The sequence below is a fragment of the Gossypium arboreum genome, chromosome 11 (genome assembly GCF_025698485.1).
Source record: "Gossypium arboreum isolate Shixiya-1 chromosome 11, ASM2569848v2, whole genome shotgun sequence".
NCBI classification, from domain to species: Eukaryota; Viridiplantae; Streptophyta; class Magnoliopsida; order Malvales; family Malvaceae; genus Gossypium; species Gossypium arboreum.
In genome coordinates, this window is record NC_069080.1 from 5506629 (window position 1) to 5525045 (window position 18417).

At 33.2% G+C, this 18417-nt stretch overlaps 1 protein-coding gene across 1 annotated transcript; it reads left to right on the plus strand.

Moving 5' to 3' along the window:
* Nucleotides 1–520: 520 nt before the first annotated feature.
* Nucleotides 521–17476, plus strand: LOC108472384 (DNA topoisomerase 3-alpha). The gene is made up of 25 exons (XM_017773865.2): nucleotides 521–982; nucleotides 1566–1744; nucleotides 1831–1903; nucleotides 2616–2738; nucleotides 2822–2943; nucleotides 3043–3115; nucleotides 3212–3328; nucleotides 3698–3781; nucleotides 5336–5515; nucleotides 5607–5735; nucleotides 6631–6705; nucleotides 7404–7493; nucleotides 7605–7709; nucleotides 8984–9018; nucleotides 10366–10495; nucleotides 10940–10992; nucleotides 11065–11164; nucleotides 12063–12101; nucleotides 12308–12386; nucleotides 12749–12820; nucleotides 14941–15012; nucleotides 15451–15612; nucleotides 16149–16269; nucleotides 16712–16954; nucleotides 17190–17476. Exons 1-24 carry the CDS (start codon nucleotides 695–697, stop codon nucleotides 16938–16940), a joined length of 2730 nt encoding a protein of 909 aa, XP_017629354.1. The 5' UTR covers nucleotides 521–694; the 3' UTR covers nucleotides 16941–16954; nucleotides 17190–17476.
* The last annotated feature ends 941 nt before the right edge of the window (nucleotides 17477–18417 follow it).

Here is an 18417-nt window from a genome sequence, read left to right on the forward strand (position 1 = left end):
CAGCTAAATATCACTCATAATTATACTTATTAATGTACACTAGTTTTAATGTAAAATAAAATGATACTAATAACACATTTTATCAATTATGGCATCGAATCATATTGGACATAGCGGCTTATGTCAATCTATATTGATTAGTACTTGTACGTGTTGATTTATACTGTTTTTACGAGATTTTGTTTTCTCAAACCAAATTTTAAATTTTTATTAATAATTTTATTTTTCATAATTTATACTAAAATGTCCATAAAAAAGATGTCAGGATATTTAATTTTATAATTTTATAATTTATATTTTCACCTTAATATATTCCATACATAAATAATTGAATCATATTTTATTTTGCTAAAATCAAAATTTTAATTCTTTTAAAAATAATATTTAAAAATATCAATTAAATCGAAATACATTGATATTAACTAAATTATAGCACGTACACAAGATGATTAAAGAAAATATAATAAATTTATAAAAAATGAATATAAAAATAAAACCTCGCATAAATTGAAACGGTGAAATTAAGATTATTATGCCTTTACGTTTGACACCATTGCCATTCGGGCTCGGCTCGCTTCTTCTAGAAATTTACCTCCTATTTTCTAATACGCGGGAAAGGCGTCCTTTAAAACTTCCATTGCCAAAACTAAAATAATAAAAAAATAAACAAAATTCAAAACCCTCCCACATCCGAATGTCGGGCACAATCAAGGTTCTGAACGTGGCGGAGAAGCCGTCGGTGGCGAAGTCAGTGTCGGGCATCCTCTCAAGGAACCAAGGCCTACGTGTGCGCGATGGCCGCTCCCGGTATAACAGGTTATTTGAGTTTAATTACTCGATTCGTGGCCAACCCTGTCATATGCTCTTCACCTCTGTCACTGGCCACTTAATGGAGCTCGAATTCGAGGACCGCTTCCGCAAGTGGCACTCCTGTGACCCGCTCGACCTCTACCACGCCCCTGTTCGCAAATTCGTTCCTGAGGTTTTCCTCTTTTCTTACATTTTTACCTTTTTCCTCAGTGATGTACTGTTTTCCTTTCTCAAATGATGATAAAAGAAAACAAGTAAATTGTAAATAGCGAAATCACATTACAACAAAAATGATGCATTATTTAAAATGTAGGATCTATATTTGATGCATTGTCGGTGTATAAATATATACACTAACAGTGAATTATGTTATGCCGTCTTTTAAGTTAGAATTCTAATTATCTGTATTTTCTTTTATAAGTTTTTAACACGATGTCAACTTGTGGTTTTCTGTCACTGTATAGATTTATAGACTGCACAAGCCTTATTTCAAAATGACTGATATAAGTGATAAGTAGAATCATGCGTTGTGCTATTAAGAAAAGTTAATGTTTTAGTTTTAACTAGCAGGTCAGGGAAATGTTGAAGTGCTAATCTGATTTATTCTTTAAAAAGGGGCAATGAAAGTGGTCAACAATTAAAAATCTGACTCCCGCTTAGTCTTTGCATTTGAGAATTTCCGATAATTTGTTTTGTATAGTGTGCTAAATGTTTATATGCTGGATTTCACTTTTATTGGACTTTTGATGATTTAGGATAAGCTGGATATTAAGAGGACGTTGGAGGAGGAAGCTAGGAGGTGTCAATGGTTGGTTCTCTGGCTTGATTGTGACAGAGAAGGTGAAAACATTGCATTTGAGGTTATCGACGTTTGCAGAGCTGTGAATCGTCATCTTACAATACGAAGGGCGCGATTCTCTGCATTGATTGACAGGTTCTTAAAGCCAAATGCTTTTGTTCCTTTTCTTTTGTTGTTTTCTTTGGCTTAGATTTAAGGTGGTCTGATGTTGGAAATGCCAGGGAAATCCATCATGCTATGCAGAATCTTATTGATCCAAATCCATGGTTTTCTGATGCTGTAGATGCTAGGCAGGCAAGTAACTCCCCTTATTGTGGTTGAAATGTAAAATTCTTAATTGATTGATACACAATTGATTTACAAGTTTCGGCATAATTTTGATTATTAGGAAGGAAGGTCATTTTATGACCTATTCATGTGTTTGCTAAATTTTGTATAGAAAATTTGTTTAACTATATTATCTCATATTGGGGTTTGTTGTCATCTTCTGTTTAAGTTAAGCCACTCATCAATAAGTTTATGTTGGATGTTTAACATGAAATCTAGTTATTTGTTTCCTAGGTGGTTATTTTATGTGTTTTACATTGCCTCGTATTAGTTGCTTAAATGGTAGGCCTGTTTGTTGCTGTTTTTACGTTGGGACTAATGTGAGGAGGAATGCTGAGCTATGTTTCTCTGGCACTTCATTTTTCTTGAAGGTCCTGTGTTCGACATATGTATCCGACAACTATTCGGATATGTGTATGGGGGATATGATTCTCCTAACACATGTAAGTCTTTGAAAAAATTGAACACTCACAACCAAGTCTGAGCACCATAGATGCTGAGTAGTGTTGTTTTGTGTCAGTTAAGTTTGGGGAGAACTAAAGTTAGATCTCCATATTTTCCCAATTGGTTTTACAATGAATGTTTAAGAACATTCTATCTTCATATTACTTCTGTCTTTGTTAGTATTTATCCAGCTATTATCTGCAAAGGAAAAAGTTAATGTTTGTAAATTTATCAGGAAATAGACCTGCGAATTGGTGCTTCCTTCACCAGATTTCAGACTATGCTGTTGAGAGATAAATTTGTTATCGATTCTGCTACAGATGACAGAAATCTTGTTCTAAGTTATGGTCCTTGTCAGGTACAGTGAGAAATTTTCTTGTGAATGGCAACCTCACAATGTATACTTTGTTTATAATTGTCTTATATCTTTTAACAATTTAGTTCCCGACGCTCGGCTTTGTTGTGGAACGGTATTGGGAAGTACAGTCACATGAGCCTGAAGAATTTTGGACAATCAACTGTTCTCACAGATCAGATGAAGGTGTTGCCACCTTCAATTGGATGTAAGCTGGAAAGCTTTCTGTATATATAAAATTCTAAGTTTCTTTCCGTTCATTCAAGGTAGTTATAAGGATACAGTTAATAGCATTCTGAATTTGCAGGCGTGGTCATCTTTTTGATTACACTTGTGCAGTTATAGTTTATGAAATGTGTGTTCAAGAGCCAACTGCTACTGTGAGTTGTACTAAACCAAGTATTTGAGAACAATTCCAACTCTTGATCTTAGAAAAAACTTTTACTGAATGATAGTAGTTATCACTTGTCTTATAGGTCACAAAAGTTCAACACAAGGAAAAGCTTAAGTATCCTCCATATCCTTTGAATACCATTGAGCTTGAAAAGCGTGCTTCACGGTATTTCCGTATGAGTTCTGAACACACTATGAAGGTGAGCCGCTGGAAATATACATGTTTTAATTTGGTGTTACCTTGCCTTTTGTTCACCAACTAGAAATGAGAGGTTAATTTGATAGGCTTGCTAAAACAATTCTTTCAAATCTGCATGTTTGTATATATTTTTATATATTAGGTTGCAAGCAATTTTTTTTTCTTTTTTAGTTGTTTTAATTGATCTATGCCTATCTTATGCTTTTCTTATATCTAGCATTAACTATTAAAATTTTGCGATACCAATCATAAAAAATACTTCCTGTGAAAACTGTCCTTGAATTACTATAATTAATGGCGGAGATAATCATATGTTGGTTAATTAACATGGCTTAATTCACTTTGTTACTTTCATTTTTATTGTTTATAGGTGGCAGAGGAACTATACCAATCTGGTTTTATCAGTTATCCTCGTACAGAGACTGATTGCTTTTCAAGCAGGACTGATTTGCATGTTGGTAACTGTTTCCTCTTCACAAGATTCTTTTGTCTCAAGTTGTGTTAGTAATTTACAGTTGAAATAAAATCTTTTGGTAGCTCACTTGGTGAACTTTAACGGTTAAAATTTTCAATATAGTTGGCTCTCTTTTTCAACTTGGATTATTTATATTTTTTTCTTCTTTTTCAAATGGATTTTACACATTAAAATTTAGAAGCTGTTCCCTTTCTTCTATGTAACTGGCTGTACATAATCTTATGCTGATTCATAGAGCTGATTTGTAGGGATCATAGAACTGATTTGTAGGGATTTGTTTTCTGATTTCTTTCCTTTTTCTATCCTCTGCAACATGTATAAATTCTTCACTTCTGAGATGAATAGGACACAAGTATTCTTCACTTGAATTCAATTTCTAAAATAGTGTTATGGTCTTTCTGAAGTTCATCTATTACACACTTGTGCATATGTACCTAAATTGCTACTATAATTTGAGTCTCGAGTACTATAAAGAAGAGATATTAGTAAGAATACAGATACGAATTAACAATCTTATATGTGTAAGTAAGAATAATTAAGTTAAAGGCTTGTAATTTATTAATTGAGAACTATGACAAAAGCTACCCGAAGAGAAAATCTGTTGAGTGAGATGGATATACAGGAATAGAAATGTTTATGTAATAGGAGGAAAATTTAGAAAGCTTGTGCTGCTTCTATTTCATGTTTCAAGAGCAGAATACCAGATTGAGGGTAATGGTTGTGAAATTTAAGCTTGTCTTCACTAGGTTTGGTGAGTGATGGCTGGACAGTTATAAGATTTGAAGCATCGGTAGGTTCAATTAGAACAGAACTTGTATGCTATTTTCCAGGTGATTGCATTTCTGTTATTCACAAGAATTTCTCAACGATATTTGTCTTTTCCACTAACTGATAGTAAGAAAAAAAAAAAAAACCTAGAGCTGGAGATTCAAAATATTTTTATCAAATATTTGGGCAATAAGTTTTTTGGCTCTGTTATTTTCTTTTATGGACTTGTTTAGTTATTCTGATTGAAGATTCCATTCCTAGCACATTTAAGTCATTTTCTTATTTGTTTCTTGGTAGTAAAAACTCATTTTCTGGAACTTAAATCTCATAGTGGTGCCCTGCAGGATTTTGGAGGTGTTTTGGTTCTCTCTTTCTAATATATATATATACACAATTCCATGTTACATTTACAGTTCCATCTTAACTAGTTACCAAACTTCTAAAGCCAAACAAAGACGATTCTTAACTTTTCATTCCCATTATCATTTCGATGTCTAGTTAACATTCAACTTTTGTGAAAAAGGCAGTGGATTTATGATTGGGATCATCACCTTAATAAATAAAAATGTCTGAGGATGCTTGCTCCTCCATAAAAATCTAAAAAAAAGTTTCTTTTTTATATTACCAATTCATATTGCCTTTTTGCTTTCTTAGAATAATGTTTCTTCAGGTAATATATATTTATGATCCCTTGTCATTTATTACCTGCAAATGTTGTTTGAATTCAATGACATTATTACTCACTCAAGGTTCTATTTTATGCAGGCAATTGTGCAAGAACAACAGGAGCATCCTGATTGGGGTTCTTATGCACAGAGATTATTAGACCTTGAGACAGGACTCTGGAGAAACCCTGGCAGTGGTGGACATGATGACAAGGCTCATCCACCCATTCACCCAACAAAATTTTCTACTGGGGAACATGGTTGGAGTCAAGACCACCGTGTAAGCAAGTGTATTATGGCTAATAATAATTACTGTCTTGTCAGTTTCTTTTTTGAAAATTTAATTCCTTCTTTTCCCCATTGCATCACAGACATTATATGAACTGGTTGTCCGCCATTTCTTGGCTTGTGTTTCACAACCAGCTGTAGGGGCTGAAACCACAGTTGAAATTGATATTGCGGGTGAATTATTTTCTGCCTCAGGAAGAGTAATATTAGAGGCAAGTATTTTCATAGCATTCCCATATTTTCTTTTTATTTTAACTTGAGCTTTTCTCTTGAATTAAGAAGCATTGGGGTGTTCAGCATTTGTTTTTTTATCTATTTTTTTAATTTGGTAGCTAACCATTATATCACCTGCGACAAGACTTGTGATATTTGGAATGATTACAAATATAGGAATTAAAAAAAAAAAGTCAGGTTTCTGTTGTTTCCTTGTATGAGCATTCAGTATATCTCAATGGTCCAAGAGATACCATTCCTGTTTGAGCTGCAAGTTGCATAAGGAAACTTGTAACTGAAAGTTGTTTTTGATTTCTGTTGACAACAAGTTGCCATTTTGAACATTAAGGTTGGACAAGATTTTGGTCAACTCTAGCTTTCATTCAATTAAATAGAATTTCTGAAACCAAGCAGCTTACAATGTCAATCCTGTTTGAACTGGAAATGGCTGATGGAAATTTGTGACTGGAAAGTAGTTTCTCATTTTCTGTATGATGTCAAGTTGCCATTTTGTTTAGGTTGGACAAGTTTATGGTAAAACCTTACGTCCTCTGAGTTCATTAACATAAATTTCAGAAGCCATGTCAGTAGCAAATAGAATATAGCTTCTCTTGGAATAAGATAAAAGACTAAAATCTGATGAGCCAATCAGCAATGTACACTATGGCAAAGACATTAAAACCTCCTTAGCTTTTCTTGTCCGCATTAGTTTTTTTTGAGATGTAATATAATACTGAAACTGCTTCATTTAACTGCATGAATGATTTGTGGTTGCTGGTTGGCTAGGTATCTTTTGTCTATAGGTGGTTTTGTAGCTTTTCTAATGCTTCATGACGTCTTTAGATTTGTTAACCATCTTGAGTTTTGACTAGGTTGCTTTTCTATTTTGACCAGAGAAACTACTTAGATGTTTACCGGTATGAATCATGGGGAGGTTCAATGATTCCAACCTACACTGTTGGACAGCAGGTTTTTCATTGTTTCTATACAGATCATTTCAAGCTTTTCAATTGGAAGTTAAATTGGTTGATAAAAAGTTGCAAGTTGATTGTTGTTTATTGTGCTCCTGTAAATTGATATGCTCTTCTTCCATGTTGGGTTGCCTCTCTGATTGCCATTTTTATTTTATAGCTTGTCAACCTAATTGGGAACTATTACTAGTAAAAGGATTAAATTGCTGGCTTAGAAGTTTGTGATGCAGATTTTATTAATAAAATTACTTGATCCTGCCCTTGGCACATAAAGATTTTTTTTTTCCCTTTTTTTGGCGATTAACCAATGACTCAAAATAACAATCTTAAAAGACTATAATTTCTTAATTTGGGGTTAGCAAAAGGGAAAGGAATGAAATAAAAGATGTTTTTAGCTCAATTGTGTAGATGGAATAACTTTTTGTGGAAGAGCCTGAGTGCATGTAGGTAAATGTTTGTATTTCCAAACAAGATGGTCGTTTTGATTTTTAATGTTTCAACATCCATCTAGTACTTTATTTATTGATTTTCATTTCTCTCTTATTGATGGCTGAGAGACATTCAACTCTTAGATTTTATGACTTCCATGATTTATCATACAAGTTTGATTTTAAAATAGACTTAAGGATCCACATTGCTCTCTTGAAATTTGAGGCCAGAATTGTTTTTATTCTTCAATTTCTTGTGATGTTTCAGTTTGCCCCAACATCACTGACTTTAGACACAGGAGTCACTAGACCACCATCCCTTTTGAGTGAAGCTGATTTACTAAGTTGTATGGACAAGGTGAGAAGTCCAAAGTGCTTTTGTCTGACCAAGTTAATTATGGTTTCAATGGTTTTTCAGAGAGTAATTATTTTGAATTTTGAAACTTTTTCCACTCTTCTGCATTGCAAGGCGGGAATTGGTACTGATGCAACAATGCATGATCACATTAAAAAGCTGCTAGATCGATTTTATGCAACAAAGGACTCAAATACTCGTTTCTCGCCCACCAATCTTGTAATTTATTTTTCTTTTCTTTTCTCACTTTAGCTTTTTATCATATACTATTTACTTTTGAATATTCTGTGTTACAGCTTTTGCTTTGCTTATGAGCTAGGGGAGAAGTTGGATTAATGTGAGAGTACAATCAAGATTTTAGATTTGTGAGAATAGGAGTTTTAAAATAGCTTTTTCCTCTAAAATCCAGTCGACACAAGGCTATCTAGAACAAAAACATAGTAATTTTTAAATAATCTTTTTATGCATCTATTAATGTTAGAGAATTACAAAACTTTATTAATATCTGTAAGTAGGTACTTATGTTTGTATGCCTATGAATACATATATGTGCACAGCAATGCATGTGTAAATGCCATGCACTAAAATGAAGAGAAAATAGTATCTAATTGTGTTCCATTTTAGAATTTCAATATTTTGTTCATAAAGAAAACAGTATCTATTTTTTTTTTTTTGGAATAGTTTTGAAGTAAATAACAATAGTAAATAGATATGGTGTTGAGGAAGACTCAAAACAGTAGCTTAGAATAGGTCTGCCATCAGGACCCCAAAACCTCCTTAGATGTTGCCAAAAGTGTGCAGGTAGCCCGAGTTCATCAATGGATTCCATAATGTGGGCATCACCATTGAGTCTTCCTCAACATGCAGCAAACTTTAGATCATCTTTTGTGATCTTGTTCCAAAAAGATGACTCGGTTTTTTCGTCCTTTTTATCAAGGTTCGAACAAATTGTTACTGCTTTAAATAGTTGTTCCCATTAAGATTTGAGATGTAAACCAGGTTAACTATGCTGCTTCTCTCCTATTGCAATGTTGATGACTTCATTTGTTGTTGTCAGATTTAAGAGCTGCTTATGGTAGATTTAGAGACCTAAGACCTGATTAGAAGATAAATCTGTGCTCAAGAAGACAAGATTCAGAGTCCTGGAGAAAATGACAAAGCAGGCCTAAAAAATGAAACCTTTTTTTCTAGATAACTTTCTATTCAGCATTGCAGGCTACAAATTTATGCAGATTCCCAGAGAGAATTCAGTTCTGATTCCATGCAAAATATGGGAAAATCACTCTTGTATATTAACTAAAATATATAGGAAAAAAAATTAGGCTATAAAAGGGACTCCTCTAAGAGTCTAAGGAACTACCCTACTTACCTAACATTCTATTATTTCCTTATTTTTTTCCAATAAAAAATAGAATGTGTTTCTTACTAAGTTGTAATAGTAGTTTTATGACAGAAGTTGATTGGTACTGACTATGAGACTTGTGTAATCTCAGGGTGAAGCACTGGTTATGGGATATGATGACATGGGGTAAGTAGAATTTATTTTATTTTTTTGAGAAGCCAGTTTACTTAAGTGTTAAGGAGAATATACACAATCTTAATTCTTATTTCACTTGTTGAAAGGTTAATTGGTTTAATGTCAAGTTTATAAGTGGCATGGCATATCTGAAATAGTAATGAAGGTGCATTGTTTATATTTATTTCTGTAGTACTTTTTTACAGTTTCATTTGTCAAAATAGTGATATTAGGCTATAGTAAACTTCAGGGCTATTCCAGAATATATTTCATTTGGAGAAGTCTACTATTTAGTTGAGGCATTTGAATTTATAGGAAGTCTACTAAAAGAGACACATTTCACAACACAAGTTTTTCCAACTTCAAAATATGGTGATTATGAGAGGCAATAAGGATTTAGGGGGTTAAAACATATTGAAAAGTGGTGCATATTTCCTCCTTTTGCTGTCTTTCTGAACACTACTTCAATGGAGTAATTGGTCCTGTAAGACTACGACTATAAATCAAACAGAACAACCGGTGAGCAACTCTTGTGAATGGGTTTGGTTTCTCTTCATGTGATAATCTAAACAAATAGTTTTCAACAAAATTTAAGAGCTCATTTAATAAACAATCTGGTCTTGGGCAAAATGTGTTCAATTCTTTATGTTTATGAACAAACTCGTTCTTAATTAATGAAAAACTCGTTTATAACTTAATTATTGTTTGACAATAAAAAACATTATATTTTATTGGTTTTTGTTCTTTATTACTATGTTTATTTATGCTTTCAATTTCTAATTGTTCCTAACATGTTCAGTATGTTCACAAACATGCTCACTTAATTTAAACAGACATGAACATGAGCTCCAACACCATGCTTGAATTATTAGTGAACATGAGTTAGTCTCTAACAGTAAAAATGAAGGAATTATCATGGACAGAGTCAAATTCATTCAGGATCTGCCCATTTGAAGCCTTAATTAACTAGAAAACAAATTCCTCGTGTTAACCTGTTGCAAACATGTGTAGAAATTGTTTCAAGAATTAGATACTGCGTGTTTTTGTTCTCTAAATCACTCACATGAATTCCTGTATATTTTTCCTCCTATCATATGAAAACTGAATTGTTTAACCTTGCAAAGTTGTATGGATGAGGATGGTCATGCTAAGTTGCACTGCTGTTTATGTTTTTGAAAGATGACCTTCCAAAAGCCTGTATTATGTGATTGTTTTGGTTGGTAGCTGTATTACCTGAAGTCACTAAGTATTTGCTTTTGCGGTAGTTTTTGTTAGGCTCATGGAAGTGGTTGCATTGTAAACAATATCGTCTTCCATCCTCTTACCTATATTTGTTTGTCATTCATTATGGATATTTAGGTATGAACTCTGGAAACCAAATCTCAGGTCAATGATGGAGTTTGACATGAAAGAAGTTAGTGTAGGCAATAAGAGTAAAGATGAAGTTTTGGCAACTTGCTTGCAGCAGATGAAAGCTTGCTTCTTTGATGTAAGTTACTTGCAATTTGTGGGATTATCCTTTTGGATACTATCCCACCTGACATATACTGTTGATGATACATTGCTATCAAGTTTCTAATACCTGAATGACAGATGAATGAAACTGATACATGGAACAAAACATTACTTGATCCATGATGCCTAAATTGATGCACTATTTGGAATTAAAAGAAAAACTGGCATTTATTAAACGCAAATTTGGATGAGGCAATTTTGATGCCTGTTTTGGGTTCTTTAATGTAAATATTAGTTATCCTGTGAGTAGTCTGGACTCTGGTGGGACTTATGCAATAAATGTGGCTGATTTGCCAGGGAGAAGATTAGTGCTACCTATCAAATTTTCAACAGATTTGCTTAATTAATGCTGTGTTTGGTTGATGTGTTCATATACACTTTGATTGATGTTATGTTTTTGACAAGCTATGGTATGCAGGCGAGGTTGAACAAAGTGAAACTATTAGAAGCTATGGCGGTCTTCTTTGAGAGGTACTATTTAATTCCCTATATTGTAGCAGAAAATATTGGATTGTTATGATGTGATGTTAACTGCTTCTGCAGATCAAATCGAGCTGTTGGGGGTGACAACTATGCAGCTGGAGAGGTGGTTAGGCAGTGTGATCTTTGCCAAGAATCTTCTATGGTGCTGAAGAAAAACCGTGTATGGATGACACTGATTCAATTTCTCTTTTTAAGTTCAGAAATTTTGTTTTATATTATATTGGTGCTTGCTTTTTTATCGCATTTCTGATCTCCTGTGCACTATTCTTCTTTCTTGCTTGCAATTATCTCAAATGAAGTCATCCATTTTTTCCCTTTTCAGTATTCTTGATGTAACTTCTTTTATGCATAATTTGAAGATTTGGTGGTTGATTAGATCTCTGCTTGAGCTTTTCTGTAAGCGAGGGTGTCAGTATAACTTCATGGTGGATGAGGTTCTCAAGGGTCATCATCTTTTGTCATGCAAATGGCTTTCTATGTTTTGATTATTTATTTCCTCTAGTTTGCAGACAGCAGTATGTCTGTTGTCAGGCAAAGCTTGAATTGTTTCTATGTCACTAATGTTGTTGTCTAATAATGTAGCGATTATGCAACAAGTAACATAGATGTCCTAAAGGCTAGATTTAGGATAGGCTCAGGCTTTGAATTCTATGGTATTGAAATGAAGGAAATATTAAATCTTTGAAATAGGAGTTGGCCCCTATACGTTGTTGGGCTGTGTGGTTATTATGAAGGGTACTGATCAACAAAAGTGAGAATAATTGATAATTTGTAACATCACAGATGTTTAATGAATTTCACTGGAGAGAAAAGATTCATGTTCTATAGCCAAAATCTGGCCTAGGCATCCTAAAACGTAAACCTTTTCTTATTTTATACTTAATTTTTATGGTTCTTTATGATTATCCTGCCCATTAATTTTTATGTTGCATTATGATTACCCTGCCCATCAATTTTTTTCATGATTTTGCCTTACTGTGTGCAATGTTTAATATTATTTTTTTTTGGAAAATAGTTGAGCTATTCATTTTGTTATTAACCATTGTACTTTTTAACAGGATGGCAATTTCATGGTTGGATGCTCAGGTTTTCCACAGGTCAGTGCCTGGATTTATTTGTTTGTTGAAAATATGATTCAACAAAAAGCTAAAATAACTGGCTGGTGCATTTCAAAAAAAAAAAAAAAGAAAAGTTAATTGAAACTTGATCCTGATAGATGTGGATTTGAAAGGCTAATGTGAACTCTTGCTCTTTTTCTGGTTTGTATGTTAACGTTGTAACACCTTCTGTGAACTCTCATCAGTGTAGGAATGCTATTTGGCTCCCTGGATCTATACTGGAAGCTGCAGTAACCAGTAATATTTGCAGCTCCTGCAATCCAGGTATATACTTGGGATCTTATCTTCAAGTTTAGCTAGCAGTGATTGTATATGCAGACCTGGATTAGATTGTTCAGGATCACTTAATATTTAGGAAAAATATTTAGTGCAATGCATAATTATAGGGTGAGGGGCTGAGGGCTATAAGCTAGATGTGACACTCCGAAGTTCTATTAATGGTTCTATGGCAAAGTTCAGCTTCACTGCCATACTGGTAGTTTTAAAAGCATAGTATAATGCAGAGCAATTCTTAAACAGATTGTAATTGTTCTATATCACATGTGCCACCTTATTTAAAGTGCTCATTGACGTGCATTGTATTCTTCATGCTTCTTAACAGACTGCACTTCTGCGTTTTTTGATAGGTCCCGTTTATTTGATTCAATTTAAGTTTCGCCAAATTGAAATACCACCCGGCTTCAATGCTAATCATCTCGGTAAGGATATAGGTCCCATGACACGTAGGGTCTTTACATCAATTTGCATGAGTTTCTTTTTGTCATTTTTAGAGTATCTATAGAAGGCGAGAATGACCAAGTTAAATTGGTCCTCTTTTTAAATATTTCATGAATTGAACTTATCCTTCGTATGACTTATTTTCTCGTATATCTTCTTTATGCAGTGCTATTCTCCCATTATTTTCCCCGTTGTCCTATTCTAATAAAATTTTCTTCTTAGGGTAATTATTTTATATACCATCAGTAAAGTTTTTAGATTCCACAAGCAGGATTGAAAAGATGACATATTTCATTTTTTTTCATATTTTAAATTTTCTTTTCTTTTTTTTTTTACTATAAGCTACAACCATATGCCTCATTTTCAATCTCACTTGTGGAATCCAAAAATTTCATCGACAGCTTATGGAATAATTTTCCTCTTTCTTATCCCCTTTCTGGAAATGTTTATATAAATTTATTGCTTTTTGAGAAACCTCCTTTCGTTTGTTAATCGTATATGCATGTGCATGCGCCTTAAATAACAAAAATATTCTTTCAAAAATTTCACATTTGCACATAGAAATATCACACTTTTCTTGACAAAATTTCAAATATGTGAAAACCTTTTGTCTTAAAGTTCTCAATAATTTTTTTATCTCCAGTTTTAAAACAATGGTAAATGTTGAAAAATGAGCAATTCTTTTTTCATATATTTTATTCAAAGAAACATGCACCGGTTATATAGAGGATGCAAACGACCTAAAAGGAAATAATCACCTATAGCTAGCCTAAGAATGGCTAGACACATCACATGGTGTCAGGGTCAAGTTTGGTTCGGTTTGGTGAGTTTTTTGGATTTTTCTTGGCTTTTCCATAAGTTTCAAAGTCTTTCATAAATATTTTAAAAAAAAATTAATTTTCAAGTAAATAAAAAAATCAATAACTTTGGCATAGTAGTTTTTTGAAAAATAATTGTTATATATAATTTTTAAGTCATTTTCATTATTTTAAATATAAATATTTATTTTCACATCATAAACAAATCAAAATTAATTATAAATGAAATAAAAATAGAAATCGGTTTGGTTTGAGTAACCACAGTTTTTTAACATGTATTGAAAAAATTGTTTAAACCCACGATTTGAATCGGTTTTCAATTTCTTGGTTTCATTGAGACACTAGTTTACAGGCAGATGACAATGCAAATAAATGATTTTTCAATATTTTGTCTCATGTTTACATCTCTTTGGTCAAAATATTAGCTAACTCCTCTCCGTTATAAATAAAAGGAGTTTAAATTTGGCCACTCTATTTTTTCCTTGATGAAGGGTCTTCATCATGTTTTGTCATATCATTCTTTCATTATCTCATTGCAGCTTCATTGTATTAGTTTTAACTCGTAACTCTTCTAGCAATGTTATTAACCAAATATGCTCACAATCCCTTGAGTCATTCTACTAAACTCAGCCTTAGCAATAGATATAATTGCCACTGTTTGTTTCTTTGGATAGACCGTATAATCCTTTTTTATTTATCTATTAAGATTAAATGTGAGTTGTTAAAATTTCTAAAATTAAAAAGTTATAACATTTTAAAAAAACAGTAGGAACCCATTTTACTTGGATTTGCTTCTTTTACACCTTAAACTTAAGAGAAAAGCATCCTAGATGATAAAAGCCCTTGGGGTGCCTCATCAAGAGGCTTTGCTTGTAGGCTCTTGAGGAGGTAACTTACTCTGCATGATGCTTTAGCGCCTAGGCACGTGCTTTGGCAACACTAGGCTAGGTTACCCCCAATTTAACAAATGTTGGATTTGCTTTATCTCCACTTGAAATGATCAATTTGTTTTAGGTTGGATACTCCTCTAAAAGTTAACAAGCATAAATGAAATTGTTTATACTTTGAACTTCACTGTCTTCTGCTATAGGACACTTTTAGGTTCTCAATATAGATTTATTTCTTGTTCTTTACCTTGTATAGATAATCAACACTCAGCATGTCTCCATTTAATCTACAACTTGTGCATAAACATGTATACTTACAAGGATCTGATTGATGTTCATATCTAAAGCTGCTGCTTTGTAGTGAGTGACTGAAGAGTTTATTGCCTACCTGCTCAGGTTGCATTGGCGGTTGTGACGATACTCTTAGACAACTGATTGAGATATGTGGAACAGGTTCTCGCATGTCAGGTCTGTATACTTGTTTATCTGTAGTAATCATGTAGCTGTTCAAAAAGGAAGAGTAACACTTGATTTATGGATCTTCTGGTGTTTACCAAAATAATGAAATCATAACACTTATTATTGGCATCATCTGTTTATGTAATTCCCAGGAACCGATCACAGTTTATTCTTAGCCAGTTTAAGAATTTTTTTAATTGACATTTAATTAATATTCTGTTAAGGTGTTATCAGATTTGTGCTGAATCTTTTACTTGCATTATATTGAATCTTGTCCTTGCAATTGATAATGCCCTATCCACTTTTTGTGCTTAGAATTTTAAGTGTCTATATGTATATACTCAAAAACGAAGGTAGGAATATGAATATAAGTTGGTATTAGCATGTCTTGCTCTAGTCGAAGATAAAGATTAGGATTTTTCTAATTTTGTTTAATGTGTAATTCAGCACGAGGTAGAGGACCCACTACAACATCCAGCAATGGCCAGAGAAGTAGCAACAGACACAATGCTTGCATACACTGTCAGCAAACAGGCCATTCTTCAAATGATTGCCCTTCACAGTTTTCACGTTCTCGAAATTCTCAGTCTCATACTAACTCACAAAATGGTATGCAAGAAAGTTTTATTTCTTTTTATGAATTTAACATTCATGAGAAGAACAAGTGTTGTTGCTTGATTAAAGTATAGTTAAATTTACACTTGCAGTAGGCTTGAGTATAATACTTTGCACAAATTGCATATTGTGGTTATGTATCACATTTTGGATGTGGTAACAGTTGACTCAAGCTGAACAACCTTACTTGACTAGATAGAAACCTGGCATCTAGGACATAGGCATCACGTTTTGAACCCAAAAACAAACTTGAAATAGACATCTGTAACACCCAATCACAAACTTAAGTTATATTCTATAGGCATAGCATAGTTTTCCTTTCATTGTTGTTTGTGATGCAGGTGCTGGCATCTAGGACATAGGCAGTGTTGAGAATAGCATAATTTACTATCATCTCCACTTGGACTTCATTGGCTGCTTAAGTTTTCATTTCCGATTCTGAATCCTCTACATGGAACTGAAATGGTCTTTTTTTGTTTCTCTTTTTGAAAGTAAACTGGTCTATTTTTATGATACTTGCATTTTTGCAGGGGAACCTTCAGTGTCCTGTAGCACATGTGGAATGCCATGTGTTTTACGAACTGCTAATACAGCAAATAACAGGGGAAGAAAGTTCTACTCATGTCCATCACAAGAATGCAACTTCTTTATGTAAGTAAAAATAAGCTCAAGAGAATATTCTCCTCTAACTGCTGGTTCCCTTTGTAGTTTTCAATAGTTCAATTCGGCAGCACTCCTCAGGATTCAAAGAATTATACTTGCGTTAGTGCTTTTCAAATACATCTGATAAGTGATGACAACAATTTTCACTGATTTTGGATCGAAAAGTAACTTTTATTAACATGTTATAACTTAAATAAGGTTGCTTTAAAATGCATTTATAACTTAAATAAGGTTGCTTTAAAATGCATTTATAGTGCCAATAGGGCAAATAAGACAGGCAGTGATTAATAGTTTCATTTGGAAATATGATACACGAAAGATGTATCTGATCTATTCTTGTGTAATGTTCATGCCTTAAAAATAAATGTCCTTATGTTACATGCTTCATCGAATGGCTGGTTTACTCAATCATCAAACCATGTTCATGCAGATGGGAGGATGGCGTCAGTAATGGTAATGGTGGAAGAAGCATTCCTTCCACCAATCGCTCAGCATTCAATTCTGGCAGGAGAGGTGGCCGTGGTCAATCTGGTCACAATAGATCACACACTGCTGACACGACTTTTGTGACAGCAACCGGGGATCCTGTATCCAACAGGTGTTATGTTTGTGGTGATCCATCACACTTTGCTAATGTCTGCCCTAATCGTGGCATGTAATGCCCTTCCAAACGGTATTTCTCATTCATACCTTGTTTCTCTGTTTGGTTACTTTTCTTCATTCTATGAGCTCACAATGCAATCCTTACCCATGAATTGTGGAGCTTCTTCATACAACTGATTGGTGATTAGATGATTTTGTAAGAAATGTGGTAAAAGGGAATTATAAGTGACATGCTCCCTCATTTTTTTTGGTACCAAAACTTGATAAAAAATGTGCTTTGATACCTTCTTTATTTTGTCAAATAGGAAGTTAAATGGTTTGGCTCCGATGGAAGTTAAAGAAATGGAGACGGCGAATCGGAACTCCAAAAGCAACATCCTATGTTATCTGTAAGATTCACGTGTGCAGACCAGAACCGATCTCAACTTTTTTTTCTCTAACCAAACCTGCTTCTATCTTAGTTTAGATTGTAAAATTGTAATATCTGGACCATTGATATAATTTTAATAGATATCTACGAATATTCATATAAAATTTATAAGTTTTGCAATATATTTATATTTTATTAGGGTTTTTTTTCATTGACACCAAATGTTTTCCAAGTACGATGAGCGAAAACTTTAAGTTCATTTGTGAAAGTAGACATTCTCTTTGTTAAACAAAATATCTTTACTGTCGAAAACAGGATCAATCACTGCGGAATGTTGATGTTATCAGATAAGTGGCTATGGAATTCTACTATTTCTGACAGAATTAGTGCTAGTTTAGCTACACATTATTTGGTCCTGGATATGCGTTTACAGCATATTTTACAAGAAATCCTCTTGTTGCTGAAACTTGCATTTTTGTGTAATGTCTCAACTTACAAGCTTAATTCTCGTAAATTTAAAACAGTATTCTGTAAAGGGTTATTTTGATTGGGAATGTAAACCCTGGAAATTAGTAAAACGGAGTGTTTGTAGAAAAATAGTGGAGGAAGATTGAAGAGAACAAGCTGGGGGGAGGGGGGAATATATTGTTAGGTAGAGGCTAGTTAAGTTCACATGAATGTGATTTAAACCATATATGTATATTAAGATAGTTAGGTAGAGGTTACACAATGTTTTGACAAAAAAGTGTTGTTACATGCTTAAGTGTAATTGTATTTTTAACACTTGTCCAAACCACCTGACTCTAGAACAAGTATAATCCAGAGCTCTATTTTTACCATTTTTTATTTTTCTAAATTCCTTATATATATTACTTTGATTCTCATATCATTCCCTATCTTTGAGATTCAAATAAACGAGAGCAGAAGCGGACTGTAACCGTGGCCTTAAGCGCGTTTGGTCCCCAAAATGTTGGGAAATTTTCATTTTTTTATTTTTTAAACTTAATTTCTTAATTTTTTAATAAAAATTTTAATATCTCAATTGCTATTCAAGCTTCTTTTTTTTAATTTAGTACATGCATTGGGCAAAAGTATATATTTTGATATTCAAAAGATTGTAGTGTTAATTTTTATTTTTAATTTAAATTTTAAGTTTATTTTTA